General features: G+C 39.2%; 1 protein-coding gene across 2 annotated transcripts in view; it reads left to right on the forward strand.

Moving 5' to 3' along the window:
- The window catches only part of esyt2a (extended synaptotagmin-like protein 2a), a 98930-nt gene that overhangs the window by 13780 nt on the left and 60016 nt on the right, over nucleotides 1–25134 (forward strand). For both annotated transcript variants that reach the window (XM_078263899.1, XM_078263901.1), the window contains exons 3-7: nucleotides 10307–10348; nucleotides 13659–13793; nucleotides 15167–15243; nucleotides 15920–15992; nucleotides 19499–19588. In XM_078263899.1, the coding sequence (XP_078120025.1) occupies nucleotides 10307–10348; nucleotides 13659–13793; nucleotides 15167–15243; nucleotides 15920–15992; nucleotides 19499–19588 (417 nt within the window). The remainder of the gene's footprint in view (nucleotides 1–10306; nucleotides 10349–13658; nucleotides 13794–15166; nucleotides 15244–15919; nucleotides 15993–19498; nucleotides 19589–25134) is intronic.

The following is a 25134-nucleotide window of genomic DNA, read 5'->3' on the forward strand; positions in this document are numbered from 1 at the left end:
ACAGACTCAAACTAGCACTGGTCACTGCTGTTGTCTGAAAACCAACACAGACGGGACTAAATGTTGTGTTTACTGGTAAACTGGTAAACCTCGTGACGACTTATGACAGACTGCTATCTGACGTTACTCTGTCCTCTGAGACTGTCTACATCTAAACTAAGCTAAGCGGTTTGATTAATTGTGCAGCCCTAAAAGCAACTCATGAATTGATAAATTACTTTAACAGTTTAATTGGAATTTATTTTTATTTTAGTGAGTAGAAAAAGCTAGTGAGTAGACCTTTGACTATTATTGTCAAAATATGTGTTAAACTGAGGTCTGCATATTGGTTTAGTGTTTGACTAAACTACAGAACAGTGTTACAGCTGAAATAGCGTTTGTTGTTCTTTGTATGTAGGTCTGGTAGCCTTCAGATAAATGGCAGTGTTTGAGTCAGAGGACTGGAGTGGGTAGGTTGTAGGTGTGGATGTGTGTAACTATGAATATGGAACTGGGTGGTGCTGGAAAAGTTCAGTCAAACTCAGCATAATCCTTTGTCAACAACCTGGTTAGAAACAGCCTTTTAAAAGTTACTACGACCACAGTGGAACTGTTTCTCTCTGTGCTTCTTTCTGTTTTTCCTCCACCTTCTCTTCATTTTCTCTCTTTGTGTACTGGTGTGACACGGCATGGGTGGGGCTTTCCTGTTCTTTTGATCAGCCAAAGGGCAGGGCTCTGCTCGACAGCTGAGAATGAAAACAATGTTGAGGAACAGAAAGGCCTTGTGCTGCTATTCTGTTCCACTTTCACCCCCAGGTGAAAGCAGAACAACACACACACACACACACACACACACACACACACACACACACACACACCCCATGATAAATAGGCGTACAATTCCTACAATCTTGACTTAATATGGATGTAAACACCCCCCAACATACTAATTGTTTTTATAAAAATCCAGTGTGCTGGAATGGATCCACTCCTTTCATTTGGACTGCTTTGCATATTAAGTAAAGTAATCTCATGTACAAGTTGTATTTCTGGAGAACAGCAACTTGCAGATGAGACTGGAAGAGGTCACATTAAACTTAACAAAAACTGATCACTTGATCACACACCTCTTTTCAAACTAACGTAAACCTTTTATTTAGGGTTAGAGACATTTTGGAGTCAAGTATGCTATGGGAAGTTGTGCTGTTAGTCCTACTTAAACTTGTAATGTGGACGGTTAACTGCAGGTTGCTAAATGTTAGATAATAATTAAAAAGCTAGTTTTCATACCATGATTTTGCAACCAATTCTAAACATGGTGAGACTTATTTAACGGTCTCGCAGGCTGAATCTGGTTGCAGGCCGGCAGCTTGAGGATCTTGATTCATATAGCGTGAGGTCAGATTTTAAGAAAATGGGTTCACTTCAGTGAAACGGCTACTATGGGTACTAACATCATCACGAGGGCCACACAGAATCTGTGGGTGCAGAATTGTACAGAATTTCCCCGCAGATTTTAAACAAATTAAAATAAAGCTCAGAATGAAAACAAATTTTCACCCCAAGCAGAAAAATAGCTAAATTCTGCAGATGTTCAATCCTGATCACTGCTGAACACTTAAAAATATCTGCAGATTCCGTCTGGGTCTGATGATCACACATGAATACAATTGGGCTCATTTAATCTACAAGAGTCTCAGCTGTCCAATTATACCCAATGTATGCAATTCTAAGAACCAAGTAATTCCTTAGATTGTCTAGTTTCTCCCGGCCTGCATACGTATGCATGGAGCAGCTGTAGCTAACTACAGAGTCACTATTGCAGGCTACAATCGAAATCTATTAAATATCAAAATCAAGTCTGGTTCTGTATTTCCACTGTCAGCGCAATGGAGCACTCAAGATTTCCTGGACTGATCTCTCTCCTGGCTGTAGTATATTCTCCTTACATCCTCGACGTCTCTCTCTCTCTCTCTCTCTCTCTCTCTCTCTCTCTGAGCCTAATATAAGGTGCTTTCCGATCGGATAGTACTTGTACTTTTTAGAGGAAAAGTACACTTCTAAGCAGTTCTAAGAACTACTCTCCCCTAAAATCTTTTTTTCCGTTTGCATTCCCACTGGCCAAGTGGCCATAGGGACTGGTAGGAGGGGTAAGGGAGGGACGCAAGCACGGCAACGGTCTTTATAGCGTTGTCCCTAGACCTCAGCGCCACATACAACAACAACAACAACAACAACAACAACAACATCAACAACAACAAATGATGCTAATACTTGTGCACTTTTCCTATATTAAATGCATGTCCATTCTCGTAGTAATTCACGTAATGTTTTGCTCAACACAGACGGGGCTTTATTATACTCGGAACAGACCCCGCCTCTGCCTGCTGCTGCGCTGTGGACGTGTGTGTGTGTGTATTCTGTGTGTGTGTGTGACGGCCGGTGAGCCACAGGACACGCTTGTGGAGTTTAACTCTGAAAAGACAGTTAACCACAGGTTCCCGTTAATCTTATGATGGACATGTGTTGTGATATTTAAACAAACGAACCGTCAACGGCGAAATAAAAGCCTCTTATTTACGAGAGCGGTCTTAGAGACCTCCAGCTCACAGCGAGGTGTCGGAGCATGACTGGCCCAGCGACGAGCTAGAAGCCGGGGCAGGCGTCTGCTGGCTGTCGCCTCACTTCATGGAGCTTCTCAACTCGAAAACTTTGAAGCAAATTGTCAATTCGGCATCAATTATCGCAAGAATGCCTATACTCGAAATCTAAACAGTTAATTTCTCGCCTAAAACGTTGTCAGAAGTGAATTAAATGATGAATAAGGTGGAATGGTGAAAATTGTTAAAAATGTCCCGTTGTTGGTTGTTGCTCTGCCTGCAAGTTCCGAGTTGGACCAATCAAGTCCACCTAGGAAAAGGGAAAAGACCCTGCTCTGAAGTAGGAGCTAAAAAAGTACGCTACAGCGGCCAGAGGAACTTACAAATCCCCAAATTTTTCCTGTCGGAACACGACAAAAAAAAATGTTCTAGGAACATTTTGTGCAAAAATCCCTCCGGTCGGAAAGCCCCTATAGACATCAGCATTGAGCAACTGTCTTGTCATATAAGTCTCCTGGTTCGGCATCTTTTAACGCCTTCAGCAGTTTGATGAGAAGCTGATTGAGCAGGTTTCCAGCTGGTTTTCGTTGTCGGAAGCTGAGGTGGATTCATAGTCAGCAGCATAAGGGATAGGACATACATTTAAAATTATGACAGGAAAGTCTTTTAATTTGTCAGTTGCAGTTTGAATTAATAAATTCCAGCTGTACTCGACAGAATTATTCATGCTCTCCACACCCCTCTCTTACACACACTGACATTGTATTCAGGGTGTGGCTGGAAAGGGAGGTTAGGATTTCCAGCCACAGCTGTGACATAGTTGGGCTGTGAGTCTCACACTTTGACACAGAGAAAGGTTTAAGCTTTTAATTCTTCTTCTTTTGCGGCCAAAATTATTGCTGGATTTAAGTAACCAGTATCTACCAAGTACGGAGTGTGGACTAGTAGCTAGAGAGGGGCCAGTTTACCGCCCGGCACTGCTGAGGTGCCCTTGAGCAAGGCATCAAACTCCCAAATGCTTGGGGCGCCTGCCCATGGGCAGCCCCCTTACTCTGACATCTCTCCATTAGTGCATAGGTCCTGGGCATGTGTGTTTATTTCAGGCCTGCGTGTGTAAAATGTAATTTCCCCTTGGGGATTAATAAAGTATGTCCTCTACTTTTGTTTATTTTGGTCATATGTAACTTACAACATTCAGTACACTGGTAATGAACAGTATACACATAACGCTAATGCTTTTCTTGCACTAAAATTAACACAAAAAAACAAAAACAAAAAAATGTACAAGAAACAAAACAGGAGCAAGACGGTGTAGGCTGAAGCCTTAGATTATTACACCTACCCTTTTAACATGAATTATTATCATTCATACAAAGTAGTTGACGTGAATATGTGTAACTTTTAAATGTTTCTGAAACAGTTTAAATTTTTTATCTAATGATCATAAATGACCTGTAACAGCAAACGAGACTAACAATGAAAAGAACACTATTTTTATATAGTTTTTCTTTATGCCATTGCCCGTGTTCGATTTTTCACAAAAGGATTACTTACAGGTAGAACAGCTCTACGGTCACACATTCTGATGGGTCACACATTTCTTTGTAACACCGGAAAAGCCTGTCCAGGCAGGTAAAAGGTAGCAGAGATTTTTAATGTCCTCCAAACAGCTAAAGATTGTATTAATAGATGAAGTGCAACCAGGGGAGATGGGTAAGTACAGTTGTGTATCATCAGCATAACAGTGGTAATTTAAGTTGTGCTTTTCAAAGATAGAACCAAGGGACAGCATATATAGGGAGAATAACATGGGGCCAAGAACTGATCCTTGGGGGATGCCAAATGTAATACCCACTGGAGAGGAGGACTTAGTACCCAGTTTCACAGAGAAAGTTCTTTCTGTCAAGTAGGATTTAAACCAGCTTAAGACAGGGCCCTGTAGTCCAACTCCATTTTCCAGGCGATCAATAAGAATGCCATGATCAATGGTGTCGAAAGCAGTGCTGAGGTCTAGGAGGATGAGCAATGCACATGATCCAGAGTAAATGGTAAGTATGACGTCATTATAAACTTTGAGTAGGGCAGATTCCGTGCTGTGGAGGGCTCTGAAGCCAGATTGGAATTTATTCAATATATTAAAACTATTCAGGAAAAAGGAAACCTTTTGGAAAACTACTTGTTCCAGGATTTTAGAAATAAAAGATAATTTAGAGATGGGTCTATAATTACTAGGGTCACTGGGGTCAAAATTGTTTGTTTTTTTTCAGCAGTGGTTGCACCACTGCATGCTTGAAACCAGAGGGGACGACAACAGTATACAAGGAGCAATTCACTATAGCTAACATAATTGGACAAAGGACATCAGAAACTTCTTTAAAGAGTCTAGAGGGGATGACATCAGAGGGGCAGCATGAAGGCTTTAGGTGAGAAACTATCTCAGACAGCTCAATGGAAGACAGAGGTGTGAAATGCTGGAGGATGCTGGTGGGACTGTGAGTTGTAACAGAAATGCAACCCTGGGAGATGATATTGGATCTGATATGGTCAATTTTACAGATAAAATAATCAGCAAACTCCTCACAGGTTAAGGAGGTGTCAACTGTGTTGGCCGGATTTAAAAAGGAATCAATAGTTTTAAAAAGAACTTTGGGTCGGTTAGCCTGAGAGTTGATAAGCTCACTAAAATAATTAGATTTTGCCTTTTTGACAGTGGCTTGATAGACCTTCAGGTGTTGCGAAAACATGTCATGTGAGACTTGAAGCTTATCTTTTTTCCACTTCCGTTCTGCCTGTCTACAGGCTTGATGGAGAGCTTGTGTGGAGCTATTCAACCAAGGGGTTGAGGTGTTTGACTTGAGACGTTTTAATTTGAAGGGGGCTATCTGATCTAATGTGTCAGTACACGATAGGTTAAAAATAGAGACTAGCTCATCAATATTAGTGTATGGTGACAAGTCGGGAGCGATGGAAAGGGGGAGAGCAAGCCTAAAAGAGTAAAAAAAAAAATGAGAGGCTGTAACTGAGTTAATGGAACGGGCTAAAGTATGACAGGGGGAAGGGGCAGAGGGAGTGCAAGGCCCGGAAAGTTCAAACTCAATCAGAAAGTGATGGCAGCATTAGTGATTTTCAAATTTGTCAATTGATATCCCTGATGACAGGACGAGGTCCTTTGTGTGGCCCTTGACATGAGTAGGACCGCATACCGATTGGGTGAGGTTAAAAGAGTCGAGTAGTGCTAAAAATGTATTCACCATCGGTTTAGTTGGGCAGCAGACATGAATGTTGAAGTCATCAAGAATTAGCATCTTGTCAGAGTGAATGGCCATAGAAGACAGGAGGTCAGAGAAATCATGTATGAAACAGCTTGTAGCTTTGGGGGGTCTGTACACCAGTGCACATAACAGGGGGGTTTGGAGACAGTTTACAAGTAAGAACAGTTTAACTTCAAAAGAAGTGAAGGTATTTACAGGAAGGATTTTGCAGTTAAATACATTCTTAAAGACTGTAGCTGGGCCACTGCCACGACCTGAGATTCTCTGGGAATTTAGGAAACCCCACTGGGGAGGACATAAATCAGTAAATGGGGACAAGTCACCAATACTAAGCCAGGTTTCAGTCACAAAGAGACAGTCCAGCTCATGAGATGTGATTACATCATTTAGGATAAATGTCTTATTGGCTACAGAACAGGCATTAATAAGGCGCCAAGTCCACTCCACCACGGGGGACAACAGTCTTAGCAGAGATGGGACGAGGAGCAAAGTGAAGAGGAATCCGAGTCACTGGGAATTCGGGAGCATAGAGCCGCATAGAGACGACTGTGGGGATGGTGCCATCGGAATTACCGGGACGTGTAAGGAAATTGCGACGGCTTCCTCGATGCACATAACGAAGTCGCTGGTGCGAGATGCCGAGGGTGGTACACAGCTTGTACACCTTCGCGGGTAGACGGAGGGATGGCAACATTAAGTCGCTGAGTTCTTTGGCAGAGTACGATAAGGCCATACTCCGGTGTGATGCAATAAAAAAGTCACTGGTAGGAATAAAAGTCCACAGCATCCATAAAACGGCGAGGGTCGGAAACGGACGCATTTTAATTCCCCATAAATCTCAGGACACTCCGAGACTCACAGCCAAGTTGAAAACCTCGGTAGCCAATTGCCCAAACGGATAAACTCAGCCCCTGTACCTGTGTAAAGCGTCGTGGGTTTCTTCAAAAGTGCACTATTTTAATCTAGGATAATATTAAGTTGGTTGCTACAACAACCTCTTATTGCTTTGGCTCGTGACAGTGACAGAGATACCTGGTTTATCTCACGAGACATCCAAAGTAGGCTACGTTACCGTATGAACACTGTAACTTCTTCTCTTATTGTAAATGAATGATGTTCTGTCTGAGCTAAACATTCATGGTGACTATATGACCTCCTGGTAACACTAACTCAGTAATCTCCAGTGGGAAATACAGCACCGTAAAGAAAAGAGCTTTAGGACAGCAGGTGTGGTAAAAACACTACAGCTTTAGTCCAAAGGGGCCGCTAGAATCAACACTAACGGAAAGTTACATATAGACACTTTAAAGTAAATATACATTATACAGAGCTATCTACCTAAAAAAATCCCATTTTATGTAACCTTAGGGTGTTCTCCCTGATGTTATCTGTTATATATTTGTTTATCAGCTTGTGATTAAATCATTTTTGAAATCTATTAAATGTGTTACACATATTCATGTCAGTTTCTAATTCACTCCACAGCGTAAAGCCATACACCGAAACACATTTTTTTTATTTTATTTTATTTTTTTTTTACATTTCTCTCTCTCTCTTTTCCTGTCTTCAGCTGTCCTATTTAATAAAGGCCTAAAATGCCCCCCCCAAAACCTTTCTTTCAGAAAAAGTTCTGTAGTGATTGGACTCGGGCGTTGCCAGGGGGCTCCATAGCGCCCCCTAACGTGCGCCTTAATTTGGAAAAAAGTAATAAGTTAATATACCAAATTTTGAGGGAACATAGGTCTCATCTTCAAGTCCATGGAGCTATTTTTAGAAAAAAATTACAAAATTCTAAAATTTCCGAAATCTTGGTTTTCGTGCAAACATCTTCATTTTACCAACACTTGTTTGAGGACTTTAGGATGCACGAAAACTCTTCAGATTTTGCAGCCATGTGCAGAATATTAAACTCTTTCATCTGAATTCACATTTAGGCTTGGGAGTGGTATGGTTGCTCTATAGCGCCCCCTAATTGGTTTTAGCCCTTGGGCACATTTTTGACAGCCTCAATATATACGAATACTCACAGAAATTGGCGCCCACATGAACAGCTGGGAGCTCTGCGAGACTGTACAGCGATTTGGCCCAAACCTGTAAGCGGGCTCCATAGCGCCTCCTAATGCGTGGAAGGCCTTAACTTGGACATAGTTGATCTGATCTTCACCAGATTTAATACATATATTATTATTGCGGACATATTTACCATTTACCTTCATTAGCTCCGCCCAACCGGAAGGCGGCCATTTTTAATTAGGCATTTTTGTTGTGTTTTACATTCTTTCGAACTTGTCCTAGGCCGTGATGTCATTCTTCTTGAATCTTTGCAAAAGTTGCACATAGACTCGGAGGACCCTCATGACAAAAAGTTATCAAAAGATTTTTGATAGCTAAAACAATGCGCAAGTTTTGGAGGACCAACTTCCTGTACGTGGGTGTCGAAACAGGAACGGTTGTATCTTGTCAAATGTTATTCCGATTTACATGAAATTTAGAATGTGTGGTCTAGATGTGGTATTGAGCCGCCCCCTATACTCTAGCCACACCCATGCACACAGACCACGCCCCTTTCATAACTTGTGAACCGTTTAAGGTAGACTCTTGTGAGAGGTATCATTGAACTCAGCAAAGAGTTCCTTTTTAATTGGTGACGGTTTGCCCTGCCCCATATGCTTAAGCCCCGCCCCCTTTAATAACTAATGACCCATTTCTTGTACACTATTGTGTGAAGTATCATTGAACTCAGCAGAGAGTTCCCTTTTCATTGGTGACGATTTGCAGTGTCTGAGTGCCGCGCAAATGCACGGCCGCAACAGATGCAGCTGGTGTAGCTGACTGCTGGGATTAGTACCATTCAAAGAACAGATCACAGCCACATCTGTCGCAGTTTCGCTTAATTCAACCTTAAATACTTGCAGTTTACACAGTATAAACATAGACAACCGGCAATTTGTGTACCATTTACATGTTTGGCTACATTCCAGTAACTTTGACTTTTCCATTCTTTAGACTCAAGTTGGACATAGTGATTTTAAATGATGTAACTTCATCCCTTTGCTTTGTTGCTATTTCTGATGAATGTGATGTGTAATGTAATGTAATAGTGATAATGTAATAAAAATGGTATCTTACTAGACATTATTCAAACAGTAGTAAATAGAAATTAGTAAATAGATTTTTGGTTCCAGTAAATGCAAGTTGAAATGAGTGAAAACAGTGAAATGAGGACGCACTCATACCATACATAAACTATTTATTTATTTATTTACTTACATATTTAGACACAAAAGCCTTTCTAGAAATTATTCAAATGCGTTGTGTTTATGGCCCCATTCACATGTACTCAATTAGGGTTGATTATGGGTGGTTATGTAACCGGTCTGGCAAAGTCTACTCCCAGTCCTCCTACAACAGCTTTGATGCAGCTGCACTAACATCCTCTCAGGTAGTCGGGTTAGCATTTAGCTCAAAGCCTCACTGCTAGCATGGCTGTACACTCTCATTCGTGTTAAAGATAACAGCAGTCTGGAGACTGTGGGTGACAATAACGTTTTAGTTTTGGGTGATTTTAAAATCTAAAATAAAAACCCAAGCCAATTTGATTCTCTTGTGGAAAAGTTTTTCTTAAAAAGAACAACCAAACAAAGACCTGAATTCATACTGTTATCATATTTTTTGGAAGGTTCTTTGTAATCTCCAAATATTAGTTGTAACTGCCAAGTGTCTCAGAGTGTTGCTGAATGTTGCAGGGTGCTCTGCCAAAGAGAACTGGCGTTTGATAGGGGAGACAGATACATAATACAAAGAGGATGGAATGTATTGAGCCTGTCATAAATAATCTGTTGTATCAGAAATGTTCACCTTATTAGATATTAGTTAAATTGTACTTGATTCTATAGATATTAAGTCTAGCTACATTGATATTAATGGGCTGGAACATGACTTATTATGTTGTTTTACATGCTTTATTTTTGGTATGTCATCTCAATAAAGGAAAGAATGCTACATAGTGATTTCAAGGACATCACTATTTTTGCTGATCTTCGTTAAATAGGCGGTACTCAATTTGCCTTCATTTGTAAAATCCCCCTGAACGTGTAAGACATATATTCATCCCATTGCTCTTTGAATTGTTAGGCAATTTCTAAAAGTGTTTAACATGGAGGGAAAGTCTGGGCATTTGAATGATGTTTGGGACACTCAAAATCCAGCTTTTCTTTTCTTTAGTCGCTTACAAAATTAGCTGCAGCTGGATGAACAAATTGACAGTGTAGATTAGTCATTTTAGCAAACTGCAGCACCTCATAACTTATGTCACATTACACCATGATGTAAATCATCAAAACAAAGCAAGAGAAATGTGACCTAATTTGACCTATTGACTGCATTGATAGCAATTCTATATGGATTAAAATCACGATTCTCTTTTTAATCTTGCCTTTCTATCTCTTATTTCAGGTACATTATCCAGATGTGGAGAGAGTGGAGTGGCTGAATAAGGTACACACACAAACACACACACACACACACACACACACACACACACTCACACACACACGTATGGAGAGGAGTGGAAGCACACTTACTGTAAATGTTCAGCTGGACTTCCAGTAAGAAGGTAATGGATGTAAATGGACAGGAAAATAGCTTTTAATATCCAAACATGACAGTGGTTTTAAAGTTGTATTGGACTCTTATCATTTGTTTACACCGCCCAGTCTGATTTAAAGGGGCAATAAGAAAGATGTATGCCCCTTCAAAGCACAGAATTGCGTAATTCATCTGTGAGGGTGATAACTCCAGCTGTCATTTTCTACTGCTCACCAACTGAAGATGAAGTACAGTGAGCAACCATGATGGCTTTAAAGGCTGACTATTTTCTTTTTTTTTAGCTTGGGGAAATGTTCATTGGGTATTTATTTAGTTTGTACAGTATTCTTTTTTTCAGGGTTTACTTTAAATCCTGCGGTTACCTTTTTTTACACAAGCCCTCAAACCATTGTTTATTTTATAAGGTTTAGTTGAGATAAGATAAAATAGATCATATTTTATTTATCCTGATGAAAATTGATGTTCAGCAGTTGCAATACAAAGTGGGAAAGAGTGTAAATATATAGAAAGCAAATGAACAAAATATAAACAAAAAGGTGCAGAAACTAATGCACACAATGCCAGCTATATAAACTGATTACACACAGGTCATACATTTTGTACCCATTTTTACTTTACTGTACTCCTTTACAATAAACTACTATAGCGTGAGCGACTTCTTGCAGCAAGTAACAACTTTTAAAAATGTTAAATTATTTCTAGGTAAAAATAAGTAATATAAGTTAAGTAAATAATGTGCTCCTTAAAAAAAAGCAATCTGTGCGTTAATAATACAAGTTTGTGTTTGTGTTGCATCCGTCTATTTGATAGATGTGACTAGTGTTAGTTTGTTAGTAGTCTCACATAGCCAGAAAGTCTGGCTATGCCACATACATTCTGGGATAGAAAAAAAACTGGGTTGTTTGCATTTTTTTAAACCAATCACAATCATCTTGTGCATCATCGCTGCTAAATAGTCTCAGGAAGGAACTTGTTTTGGTGGAACATTTGCACCCCGCAAAAGAAAACAACTCATCCAATATTAAATGAAGTTAACTGTTGACACAATCCAGTAACGTGAGCTATTTAAATGAGCTGATACATGGTTAAACCTCATTGGCTCTTACCAGTGTATCTCCGTGTGTACTACCTCCACAGTAATCCCACCAATCAGTCCCAAAACCTCCCAGTTAGAGAGGAAATTACCTAAACATATTCTTTATAAATCTTTACAATCATTCCCTGAAAGAACCAAGGTGGCCTGCTTTCCTGCACCATCCAAATTTTCTTTAAAAGCATGTAGCTTGCTAGCTCGAAGGCTGTTGTTTCCTGAAGAAGAGTTTGAGAATAGCAACACCCAGAGAGAGGAAGGAGAGGGACATCTTCCTTTGTTAGTTACAGTCGACTGTACCTCAAAGGGGAGAGGATCATCGCTGCTTTATTTTCACACATATACAACAGCATAAAGCCAAATAATAAAAATAAAACAGATGTGACAGAAGAGGTCAAGAAGCAATAGGCTTATATACAATGGACCTGTCCTCAAAGTGGAAAAAACAAAGGCAAACAAATAATTAACTAATAGATACATGATTCAGCAACATTTTAAGAAAGACAATAAGAACAACAAAATAAACAGTTTACTAAATCAGCCGACCATAATCATAAAAAGTACAGATATAAAAAAGAAAGAATTCAATATAATGAAGAATTAATTGGACATTATGAAGTAAACCTATTTAAAATAAAAGTGTGAACTGGAGGGTGCTGTATAATGTTCACCATGTTCCCTAACTAAGTTTAGTGTGTTAGCCTGATACCATTTGCTAATTAGCACTTAAAATAAAATAAAGTACAGTACCGCTGAGGCTGATGTCATACATTTTGCAGGTATTTGGCACATCAAAGGGACATACAAACACATAACACAACACATTGTTAAAAAGTATACACTTTGTGCATATGGGCAGATTAGCAGCAAATAGCAAAGATTGCACAGATAGCATTTACTTGCCTTACACCAGTCCTGAAGTACTGTGACCTGCCTAAAGTAAGGCTCCGCATGACTTCAAGACCAACAAGAGCCAAGATGCACGGTGGCCCAATGGTTAGCACTGGCCTCACAGCAACAAGGTCATCCTGGCCATTTGGTTGGCATGTTCTCCCCACATCCTCCTCCTTCATGTGTTTGGGAATGTTTAGTTTTTCTGATGTTCATGATGTACAGTTTATCCACTTCAAGCTAACTAAAGCAACACAACTGCTTTACATGTAACTTTTTGCACAATTTGAAAGAATGAGGTATTACCAATGCTTAATAGTGCTCCTGTCTGTCAGTATCCTTGCGATCATAAGTCCCTTTTTTTCTGAACAGCTGATGGACCACACCCCTAAAAGAGCATGTTAGGTGAACATTCCTGACACACATTCATGCCGTCTTGTCTCTCAGACGTAAAGATTCCAGTGTTACTGGGTTACTGAACAGCAGAGGAATTTAAAGCCCTCACAGTGCCAGTACAGTATGTGGCTGTGGAACAGATACATTAATAATTTCCATTATTTTCCTTCCGAGTTTATTAATGTAACATTATTCATGCAAAAGATAATATGGCTCAGTTTGGTTTGTGTGGCAGAGGTCTGTCTACATGCACTTATTGTGTGCCTGTCCAATGTTAATACAGCACACTAGTCACTGTACTGTTTCTCATTTGAACTACATTAATATATTGCAACATAAATCTCTAGTGTCTAGAGATAAAAAGAGAATATAACAATTCCTCTTCAGGATGGAGTGTATTGAAAGTCTACTAGTATGCAATAAAAACAGCCTTCTCCAATGTATCAACAACTACTGTAACATTGTTCCCAAGATTGTGGCACCTGAAACTGGTCGTAGCTCCAGCCTGGCATCGACTATATGGGATTTGGTCAATATATTTGTCTTATTCTCTCTCTCTCTCTCTCTCTCTGTGTGTCTCTCTCTCTCTCTCTCTGTGTCTCTCTCTCTCTCTCTGTGTCTCTGTCTGTCTCTCTCTCTCTCTCTCTTTCTCTCTCTCTCTGTGTCTCTCTGTCTCTCTCTCTCTCTCTCTCTCTCTCTCTCTCTCTCTCTCTCTCTCTCTCTCTCTCTCTCTCTCTCTCTCTCTCTCTCTCTCTCTCTCTCTCTCTCTCTCTCTCTCTCTCTCTCTCTCTCTCTCTCTCTCTCTCTCTCTCTCTCCCTCAGACGGTGAAGCAGATGTGGCCGTTTATCTGCCAGTTTGTGGACAAGCTGTTCCGAGAGACCATCGAGCCGGCTGTGAAGAGTGCTAACCCTCATCTCAGCTCTTTCTGCTTCACCAAGATCGACATGGGCGACAAGGTGCCCAGATAACAACACAAAGACTGTCAGGATGATATTTACTTGTACTAGAGCTATTACATCTTATACGTCTCTGTTTAAAGCACTTTTTTCCAAGTAAAGCAAAAGAAATATGAAATACTGTAGTACGATTTGGAAAATCTGTCTTAGAAATATCTTTAAAATTATTGAGTTATTATGCTAAATGTGCTAAAGGCATGCCCTATCTCACAATGTTAAAGGGTAACTTGGTTTTGATGGGTGCCAACAGTTGGTCCAGTATGAAGAGATGCGTATTATTCTTATATATTAACGCTGTGATCAGCAGACGGGAACCGAGCTGCAGTGTAATCCTATGAGGGCAAATGTGCATCGTCAATTACGTCCACTAAAGTGAAGTTTTTGCCACATACATGCTCAGATGGTTCTTATAAGATTCTGACAACATTATGGAAAGGATTCCAACACAGACATTTTTTAAAAAGAGTAAAATCCTCTTTTTTATTTTAACCAGAAACAGCTCTGAGATAGCTAGCGCTAAACCCACCAGACTCCATTTAAAAAAGCAATACTTTTAGCGTGTATAGAGCCAACATATTTTCACATGTAAATCATTAAACTATGTGTTACTATGTAACTAAAGTTGTCATTGTTGGAACCAAAACAGCTTTTTATAGTTTTCTTTTGTGTCTGTCAACTTTGACTAAAGCGTATTTTAGATAATAAAATTACAGTTTTTTTGTGGCTTCAGCGATCGCAATTTTGCGGATGTTTTTATGTTTAAAAAAGGATCTTAATATTTAACAGAAGCCACGTTAGAAGTCCTTTCCATAATGTTGTCAGACACTTAGAGTAATAATCTGAGCCTGTCGTTGACAAAACAAGCACTTTTGTGGTAATAAAATATAGTTTGTGTATTCGGATCCACTCCAGATATGATGGGTTTTTTCTCAGCCCTTACACCCTTCTACCAACTTTCAAGAAAATAGTTCTTCCGTTATCCTGCTGGAAGACCAACAAACAAACGGACAAAATAAACCAAAAACAGAACCTCTTTGTTGGAGGTAATTACCAGTACGCTACTTTAATACAACTACTTATAGCTCATTTTAAATGAGCTATAAGTTTGCTGTGTTTCTATCTTTGTCTACTTTGTTACTGTTGAACCTCCGTCTCAATTTTAGAACAGGACAACATCAAAGTGAATCCAAGCTGTTTTTCTGTTATGAAAAGCATTCCTCTTCTTTTTGTCCCAAACTTATATTTTGCTGACGAATCCAAAGCAGAGCATCATAATAAACAGCAGATCTGAAAGTTTTTAATCTAGAGTCTGGTCAGATGTCTGAGAGGGATTTGCTCACTTGCAACCGTTTGTCATATCTGTGTTTCTGCAGCCGCTGAGAGTGAACGGGGTCAAAGTTTACACAGAGAATGTGGACAAGAGGCAGGTCATCATGGACATGGAGATCAGGTACACAGTCAATATACCTTAAAATGTGTTTTTACAGAAGCATGCCTGTTGTTGTATTTTGGTATGTGTTTTATGTTTACTGTCTATGTCTGTACTTGTACATGAAGCTTTTTGTTCTGCTGCCCATCTTGAACAGTTCTCGCTGGCAGAATAATGTTATCAACGGGACCTCTCTGGTTAAATAAAGGATAAATAAAAACCTCTCACATCTCTTGGCTTTACCATTAATCACTTATAGTTTCTAAAAGGACAAGGCTGGTGATATTTCATATTTTTCTTATTTTCAACAATCCCCATGAAAAGACCAAAACCAACAATGTCTTTATCCCACTACCAAGCAGTGAATGTCACTATTTACTCCTGTTTGAGTAATGTTTCTTAAAAACCACAGTGCTCAGCTGTTAGGAAGTTACTGAGCCTTTCTTAAATTGGAAACAAAAGATTTGCGTCTTCAGTCGTCAGCAGTGAGCCACTACTGATGAAACCAGCTTTTTCCTTTTAATAATGAAAAATGTTCTCTGTTTGCTCCAGATATTCATCTGGAGCAAACAGAGAACATATTTCAAAGGCAAAACATGAAAACAAAAATCTACGTTATATCTATGTATTCCCTTCTTTGTTCCCTCACTTTCACATTATAACATTATTCCTCTTATTGCATTCTTCTTCGTTGTAGTTTTGTCGGGAATACAGAGATTGATGTGGACATCAAGAAATACTATTGCAGAGCTGGAATTAAAAGTATACAGGTATGACTGCAGTGTGGAATGTACAATGTTAAGTGCTAAACGTAACTTTAATGCCATGTCACGATGCACTTCTGTTAGCTAGGGTCACATAGAGTAAAGAATACAAACGGTACCAACTCCAACATGTTGCACCATTAGTACTGAAACTATCAGTCCATTAATTAAATATACGTTCAGCCGAATATGAATGGTCAGCTATTCTGACAATTCATCATTTCAAATCCATTTCAAGTTCTGCAGGCAAATCTTCTCTTCTCTTGAATGTAAGATTTTGCTATTTTCTCTGCTTCATATTGTTGTACATTATACAACACCATCTCAGGTAGTGCATCTGAATCTCATTGTATGTATAATGCAATGACAATAAAGGAATCTGATTTATTATTGTTGGGCTTTTGGTTGCACAAGACAAGTAATATGAAGACGGTCAATTGAGTTCATGGAACTTGTGATGGACACATTTTGTAAACGAAGAAAAGCCATCAACAGGGATGCACTGAACGTATATTGGGTCGACACTGACTCAAATAGCTGGATCGTTCGATCTATCAATGTCAATGGGGCCGATCTCTTTAGATTTATCTACTGTACCTTATTCATTACATCCTGGAATTTTAATTTTAAGTTTTGACCAATTTGATGCTGCATTGAAAAGGTCACTTCCACACAGTGAAGAACAAAACCTCTTGATTAAACAGTGGTTTGGGATTGATACTTGGCCCAGGTATCTCACATCGGCCAATTCCTAATCAATGATTTACTGATAATGAAAATAACTGTTACGTTAGTAGTTTTGAGTTTTGATTACTCAATTAATTGAATATTTATACACAATGTCAGTGAGTGCGCAAATTACTTTATTTGTCGGACCAAAAGTCCAAAACTTGAAGATATTAAGTTATTAATGATATAAAAGAAAAGAGCAGCAAATCCTTTAGATGCTGGAACCAGTGAATCTGTAGAACGTTTCCATGATTAATTATTTAAATGATTAATCCATTTTTTGATTAAGCAATTTCCTAGAAATGTCAGATGATACAATCTATGAAATTAAGAGACAAATTGTTCCAGCAGTTGAAAATAAAAAAACGGAAAAAAGTAAACAAAACAATTTTACATAGTATGTTTAAGTCAATTCAGTGCAGTTATTCACCAAATATTTAAACTTGACCCACATGAACAAGCATATTAATATTATTTTAGAGGATAAAAAGAGACAGTATTAATTGTATAGAGTATAAATTATTCCTTTTACCATGACCACAATATTAATTCCTGACCTTCCCAGAGACACTTTTACATCATGTGTTGACACAGCACTGATAAAGCAGACATGTTTGCAGAAGATCAGGCCATATTTGCTGTTGCTGAGAAAGGAAGGGAGAGAAAGTGAGTGGAGAGAAGAGTGGGAAAGATTTACATAGAGAAACGGCTGCGAGTACAAGGTAGAGTCAATATTTGCCTTTGTGTATGGCTTAAATTGTATAGCTGCTGTTGTCTCAGGCAGCTTTTCATAGACTGATGAAGAAAGAAGTAGGTTAGATGCTGTAGATGTTACAGATTATCAGGAATGATGAGTCCCACTCAAAGAAGGTCTTCAGGAGTTTTCTTCCCATATACTAACAGAGTACACTAACTCTCTCCTGTTTTGTCATGTCAGTTACTGAAAAGAGAGCTTCTTTCTTTGGTTTAATGGATGCTGACACAAATAATAATAAGTGATACAAATAATCTGATGCACATTATTTATAAAGCATCCCCCTTCAGGCAGCAGGGTGTTAGGAATAAACAAATGGCTATCCTTAATCTTTCCACTGCAGCCAGTTTGATAAGCAAAATGTTGGTATTTGATTACTCAGAGTGAGCTATGACCAAATTTGGTGCTGCAGACAGGCAGGCTACATATCTGAGGTTTGAGTCACTGCAGCCACTGAGAAGGCAGTGTACTTCATGAAAATCTGAGGGGAAACTATCACTTTTTTCTTAAGAATTATTTACTCATATCTGTAATTTCAGTTTAACATGAAAACAACCTGCTCCAGTTTTTTGTCTCTGCTAGAATAATCACTTTTTTGTTTAAGAGTTGATAATTGATTGAAATCCCAGATGATTTAAGCCCAGATCTTCTTTCCTTTTGACTCTTTGCACCACAAAGATTTTATTATGTCAGCATTTCACAGTCTGTTATCAGTGGAGAAAGCCAAAAGGTTGGCCTTGTTTTTTTTAAGAACTAGGCCAGTGTGTTGATTAAAGTACTGGGAAAGCTTAGAGCATCAAAAGAAAGACAAGACAAGTGACAGTAGTAGAGCATAATACACAGATCAGACTGTACAATATCTGCACAATACTGGTGTGATCCAACACAAGTACAAGTGTGGTAATTCTCTGGTATTTGGGTAATTTTGAGTCGTTTTTGTGGGGGGTTTGGCGGTTTGTACAGACTTCAATGTTTTTCTTCTTCTCTGCACAGACCCACAGGGACATTTACACGTATCTTCAGAAAACCATAATATTAACCATAGTGAAAGTTGTCTATTAATGCCTCATGTGTAGGGTTGACTATCAGACCTAAACTCTTAGCACAGAGTTTCAACACTCATTCTCTAATCACTTTCTAATTTAAGTAAAAAGTTGGTAGGCAAAGTTTGTGAATTACTGCTTGTGTTTAAACAACATTCATACTTTGACAAGTTTGGCTTCTTTTGACAAAATAAGAAAAGGGTTTTGTAGAATAACATTTATATTACCATATTAATATAACCTATTGTTTTGCAAGGATTATTATTATTTTTCTGCTGCGCAATCGCATTTTTGAGGTGCTTAGAATGCTTGAAAACTCTCAAAAATTGGCACACATGGCAGACCTGGCGAAAATGGCAAAGTTGTGTAGTGATTTGGCTCGGGCTTGGCCAGCGGGTCCATAGCGCTCCCTAATGCACGCCGTGGTTCAGTTAAAGTTTCTTTGATGTTCACAGAATTTGGTGGGGACATTATTCTTATCTTGGATTTCATGCATTCATTTTAGGGGTGGGCGATATATCGTCTACGATAATATCGTCATTGTTGTGTTAACGATGTGCAAATTGACATTATTGAGTATTTAAATTACTTTAAAAAAAACACTTCAAAACACACATTAAAAGTGTAGAGTGGTAGAAGGGCGACAAAGATGGCGGCACGCAATTGGCAGCTCCTAGCTCTCCTGTCGGTGTATATTTATGGTTTTTGTTTGTGTTTTTCGTAACGTTCCCATGTCGAGGTCTTACTAACAAGTACAGCCACACTGAGCTAATCAATATAGGACTACAATACAACACAGCCGTTATGAGAGCCTTTCAGGCGGCTCCTAACATCCTGAAGACATAGATGTCATGTAGTCTAATTGAACACTTCAATCAATAAAAAAAAGACAATAAACCATAAATGGGTTCCGTTGTGATAATGAAATGTGTACAGTAGACCCATCACTGTGACTGATCCATAATGTTTTTGTTTCCTCTGTCCAGCTTCATGGAACGATGAGAGTGGTGATGGAGCCTCTGCTGGGGGCCATGCCTTTGATCGGAGCCCTGTCCGTCTTTTTCCTCAAGAAACCAGTGAGTACCTTGTAGGGTTGTCAACATATATTCTGAATTCTAATACAAATTGTAAAACATTCAAACCTGAAAATTCCCAGTGGCAGCAACCTTTTTGTTTTTTTTCTTTTCCTTTACAGTAGCGATGATACTCTATTTTTTCATAACATAGCCTACCTGTACTACATGTACAGTTGTCGCTTAGTAAATTGAAAACATGACGATGGCGTCATTCACGTGCATATTAAGTAGCCACATGTATCTGTTTTGGTCTTATACATCCACAGGTTTACCGCTCCAGCGGAGAGGATGGTTCGTTTAGACAGCAGCTACGTTTACAAGAGTTTGTCCAAAGTTCAAGATTCGTTGCAAACTAAAATAAACAGTTAGACTACAAACTGACATCTTTCATTTTAGCTTGTTTGTAAAAAGTCGCTATTTGCAGAGAGCTATGTTTGCACAGCGCGGTGGACAAGAGTGGACAGCGCAGACAGAGCAGACTGAGATATGGGTTTCTACATGTTTATTCCTGTAGAACAGGTAGGTGGGTATTGATAAGTGTTGACTCTTTAATCATGCAGGGTTTATTGTAGGCTACTTACAGTAACGAGTGTAGCGTTAATTCATCTGCGCCAGCAGCAGTAAATAATGTACAGGTGCTGGTCATATAATTAGAATATCATGAAAAAGTTGATTTATGTCAGTAATTCTAATTTCATTCAAAAAGTGAAATTTGTATATTCATTCATCACACACAGAGTATTATATAGCAGATATATTTCAAATGTTCATTTCTTTTAATTGTGATGATTATAACTGACAACTAATGAAAATCACAAATTCAGTATCCGAAAATTAGAATATTACTTAAGACCAATACAAAAAAGGATTTTTAGAAATGTTGGCCAACTGAAAAGTATGAACATGAAAAGTATGAGCATGTACAGCACTCAGTACTTAGTTGGGGCTCCTTTTGCCTGAATGACTGCAGCAATGCGGCGTGGCATGGAGTGGATCAGTCTGTGGCACTGCTCAGGTGTTATGAGAGCCCAGGTTGCTCTGATAGTGGCCTTCAGCTCTTCTGCATTGTTGGGTCTGGGTATCATCATCCTCTTCACAATGCCCATAGATTATCATATGAGGTTAAAGTCAGGCAAGCTTGCTGTAATTATAGAGCAAGTTCAGGTCCTTGAAGCCACGTACTGTTGGCTTTGGCACTGTGTGCAGTGCCAGAATATTGGAAATGAAATCTGCATCTCAATGAGTTGGTCAGCAGCAGGAAGCATGAAGTGCTCTAAAACTGCAGGCAAACGGCTCGTTGACCTGGACCTCAAACACAGTGGATGACACCTAGCCAGATGACCTTGCGCTTTTAGGCCATCACTGACTGTGGAAACTTTGCACTGGACTTTGGCTTAACGTGGATTCTGTGCTCTACTCTTCCTCCAGACTCTGGGACCTTGATTTCCAAAGGAAATGCAACATTACTTTCATCAGAAGAATATAACTTTGGACACTCAGCAGCAGTCAGTCCTTTTTTGTCTTTAGCCCAGGCGAAGACACTTTACCATCTTGTTCAGGAGTGGCTTTGACACAGGAATACGACAGCTGAAACCCGCTGTCTTTGCATACGTCTGTAGTGGTGGTTCTTGGCTTTTGTCCGCTGCAGTCCACTCTTTGTGAATCCCACATTCTGAATGGGTTTTGTTTCACTATTGTACACTTTTTTCTTCCACATCTTTTCCTTTCCTTCGCCTCTCCTATTAATGTACTTAGACACAGAGCTCTAGACAATAACTTCTTTAAATGACCTTTTGTGTCTTGCCTCCTAGCAATACTGAGTGTCAATGGTCGTCTTTTGGACAGCTGTCCAGTCAGCAGTCTTCCCCATGATTGTGTAGCCTACAGAACTAGACTGAGGGACCATTTAAAGGCCTTTGCAGGTGTTTTGAGTTAATTAGTTGATTAGAGTGTGGCACCAGGTGTTTCAATATTGAACCTTGTCACAATATTCTAATTTTCTGAGATACTGAATTTGGGGTTTTCATTAGTTGTCAGTTATAATCACCAAAATTAAAAGAAATAAACACTTGAAATATATCAGTCTGTGTGGAATGAATGTATACATTATACACGTTTCACTTTTTGAATGGAATTACTGAAATAAATCAACTTTTTCATGATATTCTAATTATATGACCAGCACCTGTATAATCTGTATCGTTTCCAATCAGTTACATGTGCTACGTGAAGTAACGCACACACATCGGGTCTTGTGTGTGTGTGTGTGTGTGTGTGTGTGTGTGTGTGTAGCGCGGGCATAGCTGTTCAGAATCTTGTCTATCTTCCATAATGCAACGCTTGTATCCGAGCACTCTAAAGGCTGTTTACTTTTCATTTGATCGTGTTTGCTTGCTACGTTGCCATCCTCTTGAATGACATTAAACACAACATATAGTTCCTGAGTGGTTTCATCTACCCTGTTTAACGTGTTGAAGCTCCCCGGCGGCACAGTAGCGCTGTAGCTGGCCGGTGAGGGCTGCTTGAAGGCGCCGTCCTCACACTGCTGCTGCTGCCGTAAACTGGACACGGCAACGTTAAGTGCTGCTGCGGGGACATTGGGTCCTCTTCCAGCATTGCTGGAGGACAACCTGTGCTGTACAAAAATGTAATTATAGTTCGCCTCAAACTTTTTATTTGGGTATTTATTTAATTCGTATCATTTCTTCCCCAAGCTTATAAAATAAATTTTGGTCGCACATAAATTTACAGGGTCGGTCAGAAACCGGAACCAAACAATTATTTTTGTTTGGCCAAGCTGGTCGTTCAGAGTTCACAGCGAGCGAGGGGGATTGTTGATGACGGTCTATCATATGGCTGGCACTACCCAAAGTAAACAAACAACCAGGGTGAAAAAAAGACACCACAAACATGAATAACTGTAGAGACAACTAGATTCGGGAAATTCTGTCTGTAAGGACCAACGCCGGAATCTTCAGACAAATTCAGGGAATGGCAAGAGACTTGTTGTTTCTGACCAAATTTCCCGTGATGGGAATAACGGCGTTATAAATAACAGCGTTACTAACGGCGTTACTTTTTTTCAGTAACGAGTAATCTAATTGATTACTCTTCCCATCTTAATAACGTTGTTACCGTTACTGCCAAAAAATGCAGCGCTTTACTATAATTGAAGCTGTTATTTTCATCAGACCAACTAGATCTCTTGTTTTACTGTTCTTCCTTGGTTAGTGGGCGGTGCACGAGACAAGCACATACATGCTGACGATTGGCTGAGGTTGAGTAAAATGTCATGGTAAGCCAATCAGAGGTAGAGTTGGGCGGGTGTTTGAAAGCACGCATAGTTGGACACACAACAAACAACACAAGCCAGTCAGTCAACGAGAGAGAGACAGGTATGGCGTTATGAAATCAAGGAGAGGGTTAACTTCTCCTGCTCCAGATCTCCCACCGTGGTCAGAAGGACCAGGGGAGACACTTTGGTTCTCTCACTATGACTCTAGAGTCACTACACGCTCCAAAGCTAATCGCTGTCACTCTCTCACTTCTCCCTCGCTCTATCACCTACTCCCCCCACACACACACACACACACACACACACACACACACACACACACACACACACACACACAGGTTTGACGCACACACCAGCGCACAAGTATAACCATCAGGCCACTTACATTATTTGCACTACAGAGAGTGCATATATTTGTTATTTATTTTTGGTATAGTGCTTATAATAATAATTTCATTTTGCCCAGTTGTGGCCTGTTGAGGTTTTGTGTTATTTGTATGGATCCACTATATAAACAGAATATCTCCATACATGGTATTTGATTTGATTGGAGGCTAGTCTCACTTTGTCCCACAGCAACATTAAAATAGTTTAGATGTGTGTACATTGTTTCTGTTAATAATGTATTGTATTAAGTGTCCATTTCATTATAATATTCAGATTTATCATAAATAATGGAACATGCACATGTATTTTAAGTTCCATTAAAGAGGGGTACGTGGAGGTGGGGTCACATTTGAGCATTTAAAAATTCACTTGAAAGTAACGCAATAGTTACTTTCTGAAGTAACTAGTTACTTTCATATTTGTAACTGAATAACTAATTTAATTACTTTTTGGAAGAAGTAACTAGTTAACTGTAACTAATTACTTTTTAAACGTAACTTGCCCAACACTGCAAATTACAATCCAGCTACGTCATGCCTCCTGCTTCGGGCTGTGACGATAAATGCATCAACGCAATACTGGCAGTGACGGGACACTACCGCGATGATGACATCATCACGGCATTATTTATTTTATTATATTGTTTTGCTGGTGAAAGTTACAGGAGTGTATATGTCATGTGATATGAAATGGAAACTGGTACAAGCGGCATCCCGCTAGTACCCCTGATGTGCTGGGTACTAGCACACCTTGCAGCTTTAAGTAGTTATGTCTCCGATTGTATTGGCTTGCCCTCTTATGTACATAATGCACAAAAATAGATATATCCGGATATATTCGAACATGTGTTTTTTTTAAGGAATATTAAGTCATTTTGACAGCCCAAGAACAGAATATTTTTAGTGCAAATGTAATTTTGTTAATCCGATTTTCAGCAAAGCGGATTATCAAGTTTTTTTTAAAGTATTTTAAATGAGAACAGATTAATAATCATAATACATTTTATTAATATAGCGCTTTTCACAATACTCAAAGACACTTTACAGAGTTAAAAAAAGGAAACCACACACTACAAATATTAAAATATGCCCTATATACAATACATACTTGGATCCATTAGCCAAACTCCGGTGTACCGATTGAAAGAGGGCCAACTAGCTCCATGTTTGATATTTTAAAAGGCTTTGCAAATTGTGAAAGAAAAGCCTGAACAAAAATGCTGTGTAATGCACTGAAATCATTTCAACAGCATTTTGCAAAAGCACAAATTAATACTGTATGGATATACCTTATTATGTTTCTGCTGGTACTGTACAGTTGTACAAAACCACAGCATTCTCCACTTCCTGAACGCTGCCCAGCTCCCCAGTCCTTCTTTATCAGTGCATTCCTTCTCTCTGACTGCTGTCTTCCTTCCTTTGCCTTAGTACATTCTACCTCCCAGATATAGGCTTTGATACTGGTGCCTACATAAACAGAATCACCATCAAAAGGCTGAAACAGAGATGTGAAATTGTTCTTTCTCCTCCAAAAATGCATTTTCAGTTTTCAGTCTGAGTAAGACGTTTTAGAAGAAGGAAGCATTAGTTACGTCAGCCGCAACACTCAAACTTGTGTTTTAATATATATGGACCAAGTAGAAGTCTGTGTGGAGGTGTGGAGATCTCAGGCAGGTCCTTGCTGACACACACATGATCATCATGATTGGTTCATAGCCGTGATATAATAACCGTGATATAATAACCACATACAATGACTATGATTCATATTCTTTTGCACAATAAATATCACTTCATGTATCGAAAAACAAACTCACAGATGGCTATGGTGACGGCGTTTAAAAAATAGTCATATAAACATTATT

Source organism: Sander vitreus, chromosome 12, assembly GCF_031162955.1.
Source record: "Sander vitreus isolate 19-12246 chromosome 12, sanVit1, whole genome shotgun sequence".
In the NCBI taxonomy this organism is placed as follows: Eukaryota; Metazoa; Chordata; class Actinopteri; order Perciformes; family Percidae; genus Sander; species Sander vitreus.